The following is a 17,232-nucleotide window of genomic DNA, read 5'->3' as shown; positions in this document are numbered from 1 at the left end:
ATACTTATATTTAGTTATAATAATCACAATCAAACTAAACCAAATCTAAATATTTAACCAGTTATAGGCCATAAGAATATTAAGATATATTGCATGCTCTTTGCATATCTCAAAGTATTACCAAAATATTTAAAAAAAAGGACGGACAAAACTAATAAACCATCTTTGTTACCAAATAACCAGTTTATTTCATAGAGCTAAATGAAGTCAATTATTATCTATCAACATAATGCCTTGGTACCCACGCCAAACTTTAATATGCCTCCACAAAATCCATGAGTGCACAATATTGTTAATACAGTGAGTATGGAAAATACAGTCAACTCTTACTTGAGAGGAGAGGAGTACAAACGAAAGTCCAAATGTCTGATTATCGTATCATAAATGGCTACCTCTATTGCAATAGATGTAACATTCACAACGTTGTTAGCTAGTTGGTGTGTAAAAACTTGTTCAGTGATTGATTGATGATCTCCCATATCAAAATCTATCAGGTTGGCATACGTCACCTTATTTAAAAAGGCAGCAGCTCAGTGTTTATTTCTAGCAGTAGAGTAGACTATAAAAAGACAAGCATTTTGTTATATCTGAGCCTAATGGTAAACATAATCATGTCTATATCTTAAAGCCCCTGTAGACCCAAATCCATGAAATCCTTCTTAAAGGCCTACTTCACCGGTTGGAATATGAAGGTGTATTGAACTCGGAGATCCTATGAAGTATAAATGCAAAAAAAATTTAAATCGGATCATCCTAGCCTGAGAAAAGGCAGAAAGAGTGTTTTATGGTCTCACTGTCTAACCCTACATTTCTCTTTCTGTGACATGTACTTTTGGGGAGTTAGTTTCATGATAGTAAAGCATCTGAAAAGAGTTATAGGCATATGTATCAATCCAAATGAAAAGATATTGTCATATACGTTTGATAAACTTTACAGAAAGTCTGTTCAGATGGGGCGGGGCTATGCTCTGGTTCTTATGACACAGTAGGTATTTTGAACCAATCACCGCAGTTCTCTGCCCCGGACATTCTATTAAAACAATGAATGTTGCCTTGGAGACCATTTGATATGGCCACACCCACACAGTCCTGTAAAGCGGTCTAGACAGTTAAAATAGCTAACTCGGTTGTATAATATTTATGGAAATCCTTTTTTTAAATCAGATTTTGGTCTAAAAGCTTCCAATTTTAATTTCATATATTGATTTTTTTTTTTTTTACTATTTTAGACTTTAGGGTTTCCAGAGGCTTCAAGTTGTAAATATCTGACATTGAGACAACACAATGTAAGAAAAAGTGTTCAGTAAAGATTTTTTCCAATTTCGTCTGTCGGACATAAGGCAGAGTAGTGAAAACAGACCTGCTTCGTTAAAAAACTACACATACAGAGAAATAAAAACAATAAAACTTGATGCAAAAAAAATTAACAATTGATAAAAGATTTGAGCCCTCGATTCTTGCCGGTGTTGTCGCATTGTGAAGCAGTAGATTGTCCATTTCCTTACTGCTACTCGGGCATTCCATATTCCTCGCTTCCTCCACAGTATTTCGCTTGTAACGTTACTCTGTATATGATTTTCATCCAGAGTTCAAAATCCCTTCCCAAAGTTAAGTGTAAACAGTTCAGCCATTAAGACCACCTTAAATTATAAAATCACGGAAGGAAGGGGAGGGGGGGGAGGAGATAAAAAGTTTCTTAAAAAAAAAAGTAAAAAATAAAAAAAATTGTAGAAAGGATCTCCCGAGCTCCCATGAGTCCAGCATTAGGACACGGAGGAGATTGGGTTGAGGGGCGATCCCATCTGTGTTAACACCTTGTCCAGCCACTGCAGCGGGCCGTGAAGGTGCACCTCGATCCAGCAGGGGGTGCTAGTGACGTCCTGCCGGTGGTACTCAGCTCCCCAGCCCTGGAAGGAGGCAGGGCAGAATTAGCAATGATAGTGAGGATATTTTAAGACTTTTTTCAGTGCCGCTTGGAATTAAATTAAAGAATAATTCCACAGTAAACAAAACTGGTGAAAAAAGGAGAAATTAATTTGGGTTAGGGACAAATTTGCATAAAACTTCTTTGGTCCAGTGATAAAAGTAAAAGATCCACTTCAAAACATGTTTAGTATGTCATTTTAATTCAGGTCATTCAGAATATTCATTGGGTTATTTTGAGTTTGTAATAAAATATGAAATATAATAGTTTTGCGTTTTAAGGCTTGTGAAAGATTGATTTAATACATTTTAAAACTAATTAATTAAGACCTTGTTTTAAGGTAAATTAATTCAATGCTTTTTAAAAATGTTTGACAATTTTGCCCAAATATTTACTGTAAGACAAACCTAACTTTTTGATCGAGCAAAAAAAAAAAAAAAGTTTGCTTATCAGCTACTACATATATACAACAACAACTGTGCTTTAACTCCTCTATTTTTCCGGCCTTACCTTGACAAAGCTCATTCTAATGGTGCACATCTTGGTTAGCTCATAGACGGCCTCGAAGCCGTGGTTGACCGACTGAGCCAGCAGCTGAGCGAACTCCTGGTTGTTGAAGATCTTGAGTGAACATCCGCTGGGGATCTTACAGACGGTGGTGGGGTGGAAGCCGTGGTGATAGTTACAGTTCCTGCTCTGGACAAAGATGCTCGTGTCACTGAGGCACTCTGCGTACACCTCTCCTCCAACGTAGTACAGGTGCACTCCTGGTTAAGAAGGGAGACAGAAAGTGGTTAGGACATTCACACACACACACACACACACACACAAACAAATTGTAGCACTAAGCCGCTCCACTATCTGTGCTAACTGTTAAGTAAGGTTTGGTGGTATCAGATTACTATTATTATTTTTTTCATTCTATTTAGACCTTCCCCAAATGATACCCTTGTACACACAGTATTACCGTTGAGTGATACCCATCTCTACTTCAAATCTGTTTTAGTGTCTGACTTAACACTACATTTTAAAAGGATATTTAAACGACATGTTCATTAGGGTTGGGCTTGAAGCGCTTCAAGACAAATGTAACTCAATACAACCTACGTTCCCTAACAAATGAAATAAACAATGACTGCATGTAATTTACATGTAAACTATTTTAAGTAGCATATAACCTGGGATACAGTATTAATTCCAAATGTGGTGAGTGAGTGAGTGAGTGAGTGAGTGAGTGAGTGAGTGAGTGAGTGAGTGAGCGAGTCTGACTGTGCGCCTCTTACCTTTTCCGATGTGTCTGCGCGTGTTCTCGATGGTGGAGTTGCGGTTGACGTTGGACAGCAGGCCGAGGCAGAAGCGGTTCTTGTTGTTAGACGGGTCGGTGAAGCCGTCCACTAGAACACTGGTGGAGGAGGCGTGATACGCTTCTCCCACTCGGTTGTTCAGCTCATAGTACACGATGGAACACCAGTGACTCGGCTCCTCGTACTCCACCGGCTGCACATCTGGGGGAAAACAACAGAAGATTAGATTAGATAAGATATAGGGCTGCAACTAACGATTATTTTGATAATCGATTAATCTGTCGATTATTTTCTCTATTAATCGATTAGTGTTTTGGTCCGTAAAATGTCAGAAAATGGTGAAAAATGTTGATACATTTTCCAAAGCCAATGTTGACGTCCTCAAATGTATCGTTATGTCCAAAACACACAGATATTTCAGTTTACTGTTATAAAAGGATTAAAGAAACCAGAAAATATTCACATTTGAGAAGCTGAAATCAGAGAATTTGGAAATTTTTTATTAAAATATTACTCGAAACGATTAATCGATTATCAAAATAGTTGGAGATTACTTTAATAATCGATTCGTCGATTAATCGTTGCAGCTCTAATAAGATAGCCTTTATTGTCATTGTACAGTCACCTATATACTGTAACTTAATTGGGAGTGTTGTGATGTGGTGCAGGTTTTTGTTTGTGTGTGTAGGGGGAAATCAGGCGAGTCAAATTTAGCTGATGACGTCTCCGAGCACAAAAATCTTCTAGTTGTTAAAGCTTCCCTCTTATTGATGGAATGACCATAGATAACGCGTTAAAGAAGCACATTCAGTCGAGATATTTGAATCAAGTAAAGCTTACAGTTCGAGCAGGAAAAGATAAAAGAAAGAGACGGATGGACTGTTATGTTCACGTGCTATAACAAAAAAATGGTGTCACTAAAATCAATGAATAATTGTGATCTCAGTATTGATCAAAATATTGGTGATAATCGTTTTGGACATAATAGTGCAACTCTTAAACCTAGTGCATACGTCTACAGTTTCCATTTTAAAACCAGTATGTTAACAACACTTATAAAACCTTATTCAGACTTACGACAGGATTCATTAATTAGAGGAGAGAAATAGATTATAAGATCCTTAAGAACAAAGCTGTCTGTTAGCTATAGTACCTTTTCTCTACTTATGACATCTATTGCAGCATGTCCGTCCTGGGAGAGGGATCCCTTACTCTGTCGACTCTCCCTGAGATTCATATATATTTTTTAAATCCCGGTAAAGGGTTTTTTACTGGGAGTTTTTTTCTCAGCCGAGCTAAGGGTCTAAGGGCAGAGGGTGTCATACTGTATGGAATGTAAAGCCCACTGAGGCAAAATGTCTATTTGTGATATTGGGCTTTACAAATAAAACTGATTTGATTTGATTTTAAATGTGTTCCTTCCCCTCACCTCCTCTGGCGACGTTGGGAGCCACCAGGGCCGTGCTGCTGGTCTCCATGGACACGCTGTCTCCGCCCAGCTGCTCATCGGGGGGCATGTAGGCCGGGGGAGGGGTGTCAGCTGGGACAGGAAAGAGGGACACGTTAGAGAGGATGGGACCAGTTGTTACACACACACACACACACACACACACACAAGGATATTCATGGACATAATGCCTTTCGTAGCCCCTTACCCTAACCCTAAGCATCAGCTGGGACAGGAAAGAGACACGTTAAGAGAGGATGGCACCAGTTGTTGCTTGTTTATTTAAAAAGTTTAACAAAAAAAAGGTTCAAAGTGGACTTCATCATCATCAAAATCGATGGACAACCAAGAACGTGTGTGTGTGTGTGTGTGTGTGTGTGTGTGTGTGTGTGTGTGTGCGTGCTCTTTGTAAAAATGTAAATATCTCAATTCTGAATGGACAAATGTCTTCAAATCAACTGAAGAAAAATTTGCAACCAACTAACGAGTCTCTTTTTCCTCAGTTTTTTTTAGATTAATTTAAGATGGTACCAGGACCAGTTGTTGCCACACACAGACACACACAAGTTTTTACACCTATACTTGTGAGGACATTCATTGACAAAATGCCTTCCCTTGCCCCTTACCCTAACCCTAAGAATCAAAACTAAATGCCTAACCCCAACCCTAACTCTAAACTGAACCGTATTCTAACCTGAATCTTAAACCCTAGTGTGAACCCTCAAACAGCTCTTTGAAGGCCTGTCCCAAAGTGAGAAGAACTGGCCAAAATGTCCTCACAATTAAGGTCTAAAACTCAAATTGTATCTCACAAAAACAAAGGTACACACACACACACACACACACACACACACACACACACACACACCTCCCTAGACTCCAACAATCATCACAGCATCTGTACCCAGGAAATGGTGTCAGATTTCACATATTCCTCACTTGCTAAGCCACATGCTAACGCTAACCTATTCCCGACAGAGATGCAACATGAGCTTTCAAAGCCCACAGGAAAAAACAATTCAGGAAAAACCTCCACTTAGATTTCAGGGAGAGAATTTCCGTTTGTGTGATCCTTATTAGAATAGACTCGGGATGGGTATCGTATCGTTAGGATGAAATTGATATGTTGATGTGGGAATTAATAAGCTTTGGGTTCCTCGTGCTCCTTTTCGGACACATGTGATTATTATATAAATATTGTTTATGAAACTTGTTTGTATGCCGTTTCACACTTGCTTCTAAAAAAAATTTTATTCAGTTCTAAATTGAGGATATTTGTATGATATTATAGTGAACAATTGCACATAACATTTCTCTTGACTTGGAGTTCTGTAAATTATCAAAACAACAAAAATAATTTTCCTTTGGTAAATTGCTATAGTCACTTGTAAGCAACACTATGTACTTTTTTAAAGTTGGAGTCAGTGATTCTGGAGGACGCTTGTTGCCAAAATTACTTTGTCAAAATCAGTGAATATATCCTCACAGTCCTCAGCATGTCCGTACTCTGTTCACTGAGAAAAAATAAATCAGGTGTTTATACACAGCCAGCCTAGGCTCTGTAAAGTGGCATCTAAACAAAGTGTGCCCACCGTAGCTAGCAACATGCCCTTTTACCAACCCCTGAACACACACATAAAGTTATTTTTACAACAATCGTTCTCCAGAATGACTGACTCCACCGTTTAAAGAGAATAATCACCAGAGACGAGTGTTTAACAGCGAGCCCGGTGTTGGCTACATGACAGAGCCACACCAGAGCAGCACAATAGTTTGGCATTCTGCCCAGGGTCAGGCACACGAGTACAGATAGAAAGATGGAGAGATAGTCGATACTTTATTGATCCCGAAGGAAATTCTGACATCCAGTAAGCAGCATACATAAATATTATTATATTAAACTTGAAAAAATATTAATAAAAGCTTTTTAAGCAGTAGTGCGTAACTTTTAAATTTAAATGAATGTTGGTTACATTCAAGCCATTGCCAAACAAGTTGACACAAAGTTGAATAATTCTATCAGCTCCAGAAAACTCTCTGTATTTCTCAGTATGGCAGCGTTTACAAACTGGTGTCGCCCCCTGACACTGGCGCAGGAGCTCAGAAAAAGTCCAAGAAGCACCCAAGAAATATTTTAGTTATTGATTCTATTGCTTGTACATATAGCAAATGGTATAAAAACCTATGCGCCATCACCGAAGGCTTTCCTCATTCATGTGGGCGACAGAAGTTACGCACTATAGCTTGAAAAACCAAGTTAAAAATTTTTAATTAAACCATGCAAACAAAAGAAGTAAAACTCATTGACACATATTAAAATACTAAATTAACTACAAAAAAGGCAAAATAATACAGTTACAGCAGTGCTTTGCTTGGCGTACCTGGGAGCTGGAATGGACTGGAAGGCCCCGAGCTGGCGGGACTGTTTGGGTAGGTACCGCTGCTGGCTGGAGAGGGGGGGTACGGGGAGTTTGGAGAGATGGGGAAGGACCCACCACCACCGCCCCCTCCGCCCGTGCTGCTGCTGCCCGCGCTGTGAGGCTGCTGGAAGGACTCGGGGAAGGTGGCGTTGAGGGGCATGTGGGGCTCGTTGTGGGTCAGGTTCCTAAACTGAACCAGGAGACTGTGCTGAGGGTTAAACTCACTGTGACGCGGGACCAGGACAGGAGGGAGCACTGGATAGGGAGAGAAGACAGGGAGGAAAATGAGTTATTTTTGATTTTTAGAAAAAGGCATTCTGTGTGTGTGTGTGTGTGTGTGTGTGCGTGCGTGTGCGTGCGTGTCTTATCATTTAGAAAACCATTTGACTGTATGCAAGATACAATTTGTGCAAAAAAAAAACAGAAGGATGTTTTGAAATCGCTTTGATTACTGAGATAAAATCACAAATGGAAGAGAGAAGTAAAAAGTATTAAATTAAAATCACACATTTCAGAATCTTAACTTCTGCAGTTGCTTGGAATAATATTTTACTACATTTCCCACATATGAAAACTTCTTCACACAAAGACTGAAGCCCTGTTTTGTGCACCAGTCAATCTTCAAACTCAATACGGCTCGTCTTATCTCGTCTATTGTGCCTTCTCTGTGATGTTTTCCAGGCAAACCTGGTAGAAATAAGGCTGAATTCATTGTGCTTCAAGGCTTTTCCTGGTTGTTAATAATGTATCGGATCCTTTCCAAAGAAATGCAGCCAATACAGGAAAGAGGAGCTCTTGATGGGCATGCTCTTGGAAAACGAGCCGCAACACACACACACAACGTTCTGGCAGCAAGTAACTACGAATGATTTTCTTTATTCATCATTTGACCTACAAAATACCAGCAAACAAAACTGTTCAGTTTCCTAATACCCAGGGGGATGTCTCCAAACGTCCTACTTTATTCAACAAATTAAAACACCTCACAAATTATTTTAAGATTGTCTTAGTAAAATCCCAATCTGTTTGTGTCTGCAACATAAATTTCAAAATAAGATTCTGCATTTTTATTTAAACCTACGTTCGACCTTGGTAAAGATATAGCCACAGAGGTCATTCATATTATCTATTTTAGTTTTTATGTTTTGCCAGATGGATAGAGTGCATTTCCTTAGCCTTGAATTTCTATTTTTAACTGACTTTTAGCGTCATAGCTCCAAGGCTGCCCCAGAAAGCTCCGATGTTTAAATAATATAATAATAATAAGACGTTCGGTGTCTAGTGACTGACATTTGATCCATATCCTTGAACTCGTCAATACAGAAACCGGCAATCTCAAAACCAGCCAAGTGTCAGAAATGCTGTCACCTTCAGGGTCAAACGTGTGGTTGTGTGTGTGTGTGTGCCTGTGCATGTGTGCCTGTGTGTGTGTGTCGTCTGTCTGTGTGTGAGAGAGACAATGAAGTGTTGTCTTAGACATAGCCGGTGCAATTGAGGGCGCTAGGATGTTTTGAGCATTCACACTGTTGACCTTTTGGGTCTTTACAAATGTTTCTCTCTCTCTCTCAATGGTTTGAGGCTGCAGTACAATATACAATTGAACAGGGAAAACTGTCTTTGCAGTTCACATAAAGATATCTCCAGATTTAAGAAAATTCAGATTTATTGAACATAAATACGAAGCCAAAAGAGAAATTTCAAGCATGTACAGTAAACATACATGATCGAATATTCACTCCTAAAATCGCTGTGGTATCATAATTAGGTAAGTGCAATTAAAGTAGGCCTAAACATCAGCCTCTATGTCAGTATGTTTTACCGACACGTGTGTGACAGATAAGTTATTTTTCTAAAGTTAAAAAATGGGAGCCTTTTGTGTTTAACATGTGTTAAATGTGGATTCAACGATAGTGGAGAAAGATTGTTGTTCCTAAATTTTCAGCACACACACAGTACGGAGAGGTAACGGATCATGAAGAGATATCCACTGATGTAGCCCTGCTGTAAAATGTATATAGGGGAACCACTGCAATGCGAGAGATAGGGTGTGTGTGTGTGTGTGTGTGTGTGTGTGTGTGTGTGTGTGTGTGTGTGTGTGTGTGTGTGTGTGTGTGTGTGTGTGTAGAGAGATGAGAAAGTGCTTCGAGTTTAGTCTGAGTGGTTCATGCGTTTAGTGATGCCACACCCCATCTGGAGTGCCTCAGGCCTATAATCTAATAAGACTCCAAAAGAGCTACTGATATTGATTTTCTGTAAAATGGTGGGGGCGGGTGGAACAGGCCTGTGTGTGTGTGTGTGTGTGTGTGTGTGTGTGTGTGTGTGTGTGTGTGTGATGACAGCCTCATGACCTTTGTGGATTTGCTTACCAGCTGCAGAGCTTTAGGTAAGAGATGTGCACTGACTCACAATGGTCCAATAAGCAGTCTTGTTTTTGCTGCTATTCAATAGTAGCTATGCTGTTTCTTCAGTTGCATGGGGAAAAAGAATGTGTGTGTGTGTGTGTGTGTGTGTGTGTGTGTGTGTGTGTGTGTGTGTGTGTGTGTGTGTGTGTGTGAAGTTGATTTAAAAGTTGCTACAAGGAAAGATAGTGCTTTAACTAATAGTCTCGTCTGCTCATTTGCTGTTACAGGTCATTTATGTTAATCAGAGGGAAAAGGACACTGTTTCAGAAACATTTAAAAGGTTTAACTAACTATGAACTATGTAGTTAAAAAACGTGCTTAAAAAAACTCAACCCTGAAGTCCTATCAATGGTCTATTCAATAGTAAGTTATGCTGCTTCTTTAGTTGCATGGGGGGAAACAAATGTGCTTTTAGAATAACACATCTAGACAAGTTATTTCAAAGTTGCTACAAAGAAAAATTGTGTTTTAACCAATTGCCTTGTTTGCTGTTACAGGTCATCAGAGGAAAACATTTGACTGTTTCATGAACATTTAAAAAGTTCCTTGTAGGAGGTTTAAATAACATGAACTATGTAGTTAAAACGTGCTTAAAATTCAACCCCAAAGTCTTAATTGCTGCCATTCAGTAGGACTGTAGTGATGCTGGTTTTCAGTTGCATGTGTTGTAGATATTAAAGATAAACATATTTCTAAATGACTGACTAAAAAACATATTTGCCATCAAATGGTGAGAAGTAAAAAAATCTTTTTGCAATTGGGGAAAAATGTATGTCTTCATAATGACAAGATCATTTGAAGGAGATATGAGGAACTTTCAGTTGTTGTTGATTCTACAAAAATTAGAGTGTTTCATAAACATTTCAAAGTTCCTTGTAACATGAACTGTGTAGTTAAACCATGCTAAAACTTTAAGTCAACAACCCTGAAGTCCTATCAATAACTCTTTGAAAATCCCCCTACATTGTGAAAGCATCTTTCAGCACCTACCGGGGCTCTCCACTCGTTTGTAGTGATACGGGTTGATGCAGACTTCCTTCTGCTTGGAGCCAAACGGATACTCGCACACCTCCAGGGGTTTGAGCTCGTGGTGGGACTGCAGGTCGGGCCAGCGCCACACGCGGCAGTAGATGACGTGGGGCAGACCCTTTCTGTGGGACACCTGTAACCGCCCGTCCAGCGACCGAGGAATGGTCACGCACTTGCTGGGTTGTCCTGGGCAACTCAGGGCTTTCTCCAGGTCCTCCATGGCACCTTTCTTCTTCTTGAGTTTCTTTACGAGCGCGTCCACCGCCTTCTCCGCCCACTTCTCCTCCTCGTCGCCCTGCTTCCAGCCGAGCAGACGCTTGACGGCCGGGCTCGTGAAGGAGAACAGGCTGGACATGGTGGTCATAGTGTAGGATGGGGTGTAGGTGGGGGGAAAAAAAATACAGCACGTAGTAGCCACGCGCCTCCCAAGCCAAAAGTCAAGACCAACGAAGGGTCTAAAAGTCCCAAAACAGATCTCCAATTAAAGTTCGTAGCTCGAAACGATATGTGAATGTGTGGTGGATGCTGTAGTGTAGGTAAAAAAAAGAAGAAGAGAGGAGCGCTTACTCCAAGTGAAAATCAAGACCAACAGGGGTCTACAGATCCCCCAAAAAAACGATGATTTCCAATTAGACTTAGGAGCCTAAATCGACCCGTGGTCAACTAGATAAAACCACTTCTCGAGTGTGTGAATGTGTGTGCAGCGTATGTAGTATGTAGGTGTGGGGTAGGGGAGGGGAGAGGAGGTTTAGCCTTGTCCCATCCAAGGACAGGAAACAGAGGGAGGGGAGGGAGCGCGCAGGACGCAGCTGCTGCCTGCTGCTCAGGAAGCAGCGAGCTGTCCGGGCTCGGGTCACCAGCTCTGATGGAGAGGGGGGGGTGGGGGGGGGAGAGGGAGAGAGAGAGAGATTGTCCCACTGATGGAGGGAGAGAGAGGGAGCGAGAGAAAGAGGGAGAGGGTCTGTCCCAGTGATGGAGGGAGAGAGACACAGAGAGAGAGAGGGAGAGACAGAGAGAGAGAGGGGGAGAGAGAGAGAGAGAGAGAGAGAGAGAGAGAGAGAGAGAGAGGGGGAGGGAGAGAGAGAGAGGGTCTGTCCCACTGACACGATGCAGCAGGTCCCACCAGGGCACAATGACAGACGCAGGAATAAGGAAGTGACTTAATGCTCGGAGACTCCCAGCTCCTCTCCTGGACTGATTTCTCCAATGAACAGTCAGTCAGTGCCCCCAGCTTTCTGCAAAACACAAAAGATACAAGGAGAGATTAGCAACACACTCGATAATTCAGCATTATGTCTTTAGCTAAACAAACATTTGTAAATAAAGCCCCTTTCACACATGAACTCTGGGGAAATGTCCAGGTAATCTGACCCAGGACATTGTGTGGATCTACCGTTCCACACAATGCAGAACATCTGGAGGGTGTCCATGAGTGACGTGTTCACATTATGCTAGAAATATTCTGGGTTATTTGGGAGAGGGGCGGCACCTGGACTTGTGGGAGGATTTGTCATAATCGAGCAGCTAAACTTTGGGGTATTAATTATAGTGAAAAAAAGGCATCTAGAAAATCAGCCATTTCTGCATTTCACAAAAACATGACCTGGCGATTATAGTATTTTCTAGGGCTGCAACTAACGATTCATTTGATTATCGATTAATCTGTTGATTATTTTCTCGATTATTAAACGATTAGTGTGTGTCCGTAAAATGTCAGAAAATGGTGAAAAATTTTGATAAATTTTCCAAAGCCCATGTTGACGTCCTCAAATGTATTGTTATGTCCAAAACACACAGATATTTCAGTTTACTGTCATAATAGGATTAAAGAAACCAGAAAATTTTCACATTGGAGAAACTGAAATCAGAGAATTTGGACATTTTTTATTAAATTACTCAAAACGATTTATCGATCATCAAAATAGTTTGCGATTATTTTAATAATCGATTAGTCGATTAATCGTTGCAGCTCTAGTATTTTCATAATTGTTGTAAGTCGAAAATGCGATTGAACTTAAATTAATTGCACATCTCAAAGGACTATTTCCACCTCCTGAGATACTTCTGTAGGCCAGTCTACAGAAGCTACAGGTTGCTTATAATGACTGCTTCAGGATTCTACTGAGGGGGCCTAGGTGCTGTAGTGCTAGTGCCCTGTTTTGTAATGCAGGTGTCAGCACTTTCAGAGCATTGTTGAGGAACCTGATGTATAAATGTATCTGTCGCCTTAATACGTCACAGAATTGCATTGTTGTTGTGCTGACTAATCCCAGCTACAGTACAATTCGTTACCAGTCACCAATGTGGAAGTATTGGTATGAATGTCTTTTATGAAAATGTGTGTAGGCCTATCTGTGGGGTGGGTTTTTTATGTTTTTTATGTTTTGTGTGTTCTTTTTATGGACCTTGAGTCTGACAATAAAGATGATGATGATGGTAACGTTACGTTACGAAGCTGCCTCCTGATGATGGATCAACAATGTATATATATTGCTGTTTCTCCTTCTACTCTTTGCTATTTAATCAATTAACTTATTACCGTTTTCTTTTTAAATATGTATTATGCACTGGCCGAAGTAGCATTGCAATTTCATTGGATACCCGTTAAGCAATGACAATAAAGACTCTATTCTATTCTAATGTACAACTAGCTACACTGCTGAATCAGTAACCTCTTTTAAATCACTTCTTAAAACACATTTTTATAGACTTGCTTTTACGTGATGCCGTCTATTTATTCTTTTTATTCTCTTCCTGAATGTCTTTTTACCCCTAGCACCTATTAATCTGGTTTGATTTGTTGTGTGTATATATGAATATGTGTATTTATCTTTATGTGTTTTTTTGACTAGTAAGTATTTATTTGATTGTACTTGCTCGTATATATTTTGTGAAAGCACTTTGTAAACCATTGTTTTTAAAAAGGTGCTATATAAATAAAGATATTATTACTGCAAGCAACACATAATGGTGAGATATGCAACACTCCATAGAGCCCCAGCAAACAGACAGTGAATCCACCACATGCAGCAGCAGCTGTTTGGGGCTTGGGAAACCGGCCTTCGTCTAAAAGGAAGTGACCACAAAGAGCGGCTTCCTCCCTCGTCCCATCTTTTTCCCTCGTCCCGCACACAGCTGTCCCACACACACACACACACTCTCTCTGACACACACACTGCTGCACCCACTTCCACTGGCATTGTTCTACAGGCACATGAAAGTGGAGGGAAAGATCCTAAACTACAACATGTAGGTACACATTACAATAAAATCATCTCCTGTGTTAGGGCTGGGTATCCCTCAAAATATTTCGATAGTATAATATGACTTTCATATTGGTTCCTGAGCCATTCTTTTTCGATATGGAATCCATTATAGCAAGAAAACATTACACTTCACTCACTTCAAAATGAGTGAATATCTCCTCATGATCCACCACATGTGCATACTGTGTGTAGGGGTGGGAAAAATAATCAATTTTCCGATTAATCGCGATTCTCTCTCGAACGATTCCAAATCGATTCATAAAAGTTAATAATCGATTTATATTAAAAAAAAATAATAATAAATAAAAGTATTTAATATTAGTATTTCCTGCGCCACTGCGCATGCACACCACACAAGTGCGAGTTGTTAAAAGTGGCGACAAAAGGGCAGAGAGCAGCAAACCCATATGACCTGCACTGGCTTTGTGTCTGTTTACGTTTTTGTATGAGAGCTGAATTCCAAGCCATACTTTTTGCACAATGTGTTGAAATGACATAGAAAATAATAGAATAGAAATCCTATAGAAACATGATTCACAAGAGTAGAAAGAAAATTAAAATGAATCGGTTTAGTTTTTACACACTTCCATATTGTGTTGAAAGCTGCATTGATTATTGCACTGGTCATAGAAAGTCATATTTGTGACAATATTAGAGAAGGTAATTCATCTGTTGATTGTCTTTAATGATCATCACAAAAGTAGGAAGTGATTAGCAAACTCTGAGTAGCAAACTCATATAAATATATTTTTGAAAATCACACATAGGTATGTACGTAAAAAAAAATTGCATCGAGATGCATTGAGAATCGATTTTGAATCGAATCGTTGACCTCGGAATCGAATCATGAGGTGCCAAGCGATTCCCACCCCTAACTGTGTGTGTGTGTGTGTAAAAAGATCCAGTGTTGTTAATACACAGCCTAGGCTCTGTAAATTGGTATGTAATCAAAGGGACCCTGATAGTGCCTGTTTACAGATCCTAGGCTGTGTATTAACAACAGATTTTTTTAAGCACGCAAACAGTACAGACAGGTAGCGGATCTTGAAGAGATAGTCACTGATTTTGACAACAAGCATTCTACAGAATCGCTGACTCCTTTAACACCTCAGAGATAAAAATGTGGTATTTAACAACAGGACATTTTTCGATACTCGATGATGGCATGGAGGCAATGGAGTCGATGCCAAAAAAAAAGTATTCTACTACGTCAATACCCAGCCCTACGGACAGGTAGCAGACAGTGAGGAGATATCCACTGATTTTGACAACAAGCATTCTCCAGAATCACTGACTCCACCTTTAGGGACTGAAATTTGGTATTGAACAACAAGAAATGTTTCCAATACTAAATGGTCTGAATGATTTTCATCAGTCGATGCCAAAAAAAAAAAGTATTCCACGTCAATACCCAGCCCTACTCTGTCTGCAGTTGTTTCACGAGCAGATGTTTCCACATATCCTGTTCAGTCAGCCTCATTCACACTGGATCAGCAGTGATTCACAATGACATATATTTCAACACAACTACAAGCCCCTATCTTCCTGATAGCAAGCAAAAACACATTGTTTGATGAATGTGTCATAGATAGATAGATAGATAGATAGATAGATAGATAGATAGATAGATAGATAGATAGATAGATAGATAGATAGATAGATCTATAACTTGCTTGACTATGAATGGACAACTGCCAAAAAGAGCTTGATTTGCATCTGAAATGACTAACCCTTCAGATAAAACGGTGATCATCCTTACAACGTGATAGCAGCTTCACACCAGTAGCTCTTTGTGTTGTCACCATCAAAGGCCTAACAGCAGATCAAACTTGACTGAACGACTGAACACACATTTTAACAATGTCACGTTTTAATGGTGGTTCGCGTGGGAGGATCAGAAACTCCCGATTTACTGATTTAGACCAATGATTTAAAGATGTTTACTACAAATATGTCTTCAAGAAAATCACCAGCAGTCCTTTAATTTGTCCGTAGTAGCTGTAGTCTATTTGCCAACACTTTTTAGAAGTTTAACTTTAAAATATTAGCTATACATTTTATGAGTTCTTCATATGTTTTTTTGTGAAAGAAATGTGTTTTGTAAAGCAACTAGAGAACATACATTTATCCAATAACTGTAGTGGAGCAGTGTAAAAGCTAACAGTAGGGCTAACATGAAAAATATACATTTAGTAAGTAAGGCAGACGTATCTCAAATGTGTACAGTATTGGAGTAAATGTACTTAGTTACTTTCCACCACTGCATTAACATTGCACACACACCCTAAAGTGTACAAAATAATCAAATTAATAAGTGGTGCTCTAATATAACTGTACCACTGTTAAAACCAGTCATAATAAATAACATTCTCTCAATGGCGTTAACGTAAAGTAAAGATACCATCGAAAATGTGCTAACTAGCCTAGCTAACTTTGTTCAGTTTAAAAAAGTTACACTTGTCTTTGACGCCCTGTTAACAGCCACAACAGTCCACTGTAAGAACATTATATCGCCTGTGAAAACATAACTTCAATAAAAGTGTTAATCTACCTTTTTTAAATTACTTTACCCATCCTCCAGAAACTTTTTTCAAACTTCTCAATGCTATGCTAAGCTAAAGGCTAGCCCAGCCCGTACCGTGATCATACACTGCTTGATGTAGCTGTTGGTCTTTTTCTAAATGAAACACCTGAATAGTCGTTTTCTAAAGCATGTCACGTACCTCTTAAGATCGAAAACAAGCCCTGGCCCTTGTGAGGAGGTTTTCTTGAAGTGTTATTTTAGCTGATTCGCTTATTTTCTTGAAAGATTTGCTCGCCGTCTCTTCCCACTGTCTCCCCCCGCGCCATGTCCTCCAAACCCCGGACACAAGTAGCAGCCTGGATAGGCGGAGTGCAAATCCCTCCGCGCATCCTCCTGACAAACTAGTTCCCCCTTTTTGCGTTACAATTGAAGGACTATTTTACAATTTATACATTTATAAATTATCCTTATACATACACTGTCACACTTGGGTTATAATATGTTGCAGAATTATTTTATTAAAAGGATAATTTAGAAGATAAAAAAAATCTTGCGCGTAGATAAGGGAATGCGGCGGGCGGAGAAACTTTTCCCACCTTTTGACAGCTACTATAGCAAGATTAACACGTATCATAAACGTCCAATTTAGTATCAGCAGCAAAGCCTGCAACACACTAAACATGGCTGCACATTTCTTCTATAAAAACACGTTTCAGATGTTGCAGTGCATGAAAAGTTGGGAGTCTTACGGGGGTCGTGATGCGGCTCGGGCACCGTCTCACAAGTTGCTGGCTCCAGTGAGTCTGGAGCGCTGAGGCTTGTTGTGCATTGTTGTCCTTTGTAGTCAGTTGTTCGAGGCTCTTCCAGTAGCCCCCACCACCTTTATGCATTCCCCCTTAGCTGTTAATCCTTTTAA

At 39.8% G+C, this 17,232-nt stretch overlaps 1 protein-coding gene across 2 annotated transcripts; it reads right to left on the bottom strand.

Annotated features, from left to right (window-relative positions):
- Nucleotides 1-178: 178 nt before the first annotated feature.
- On the bottom strand, nt 179-17,189 carry smad5 (SMAD family member 5). 2 transcript variants are annotated; one of them, XM_080035329.1, is made up of 7 exons: nt 17,066-17,189; nt 10,488-11,761; nt 7,057-7,350; nt 4,658-4,768; nt 3,208-3,429; nt 2,435-2,691; nt 179-1,907 (listed from the first exon to the last, which is right to left on the bottom strand). In XM_080035329.1, the coding sequence occupies exons 2-7, from the start codon at nt 10,888-10,890 to the stop codon at nt 1,764-1,766; spliced, it is 1,431 nt and encodes a 476-aa protein (XP_079891455.1). In that variant the 5' UTR covers nt 10,891-11,761; nt 17,066-17,189; the 3' UTR covers nt 179-1,763. The 2 variants fall into 2 exon arrangements, with proteins under 2 accessions (XP_079891455.1, XP_079891454.1); XM_080035328.1 differs by lacking the exon at nt 17,066-17,189 and adding an exon at nt 16,516-16,656.
- Between the last annotated feature and the right edge of the window lie 43 nt (nt 17,190-17,232).

Source organism: Ammodytes marinus, assembly GCF_949987685.1.
Source record: "Ammodytes marinus genome assembly, chromosome: 10".
NCBI classification, from domain to species: Eukaryota; Metazoa; Chordata; class Actinopteri; order Uranoscopiformes; family Ammodytidae; genus Ammodytes; species Ammodytes marinus.
The sequence above is the reverse complement of the archived record's forward strand: the minus strand, read 5'-3'. Positions and strand labels throughout refer to the sequence as shown.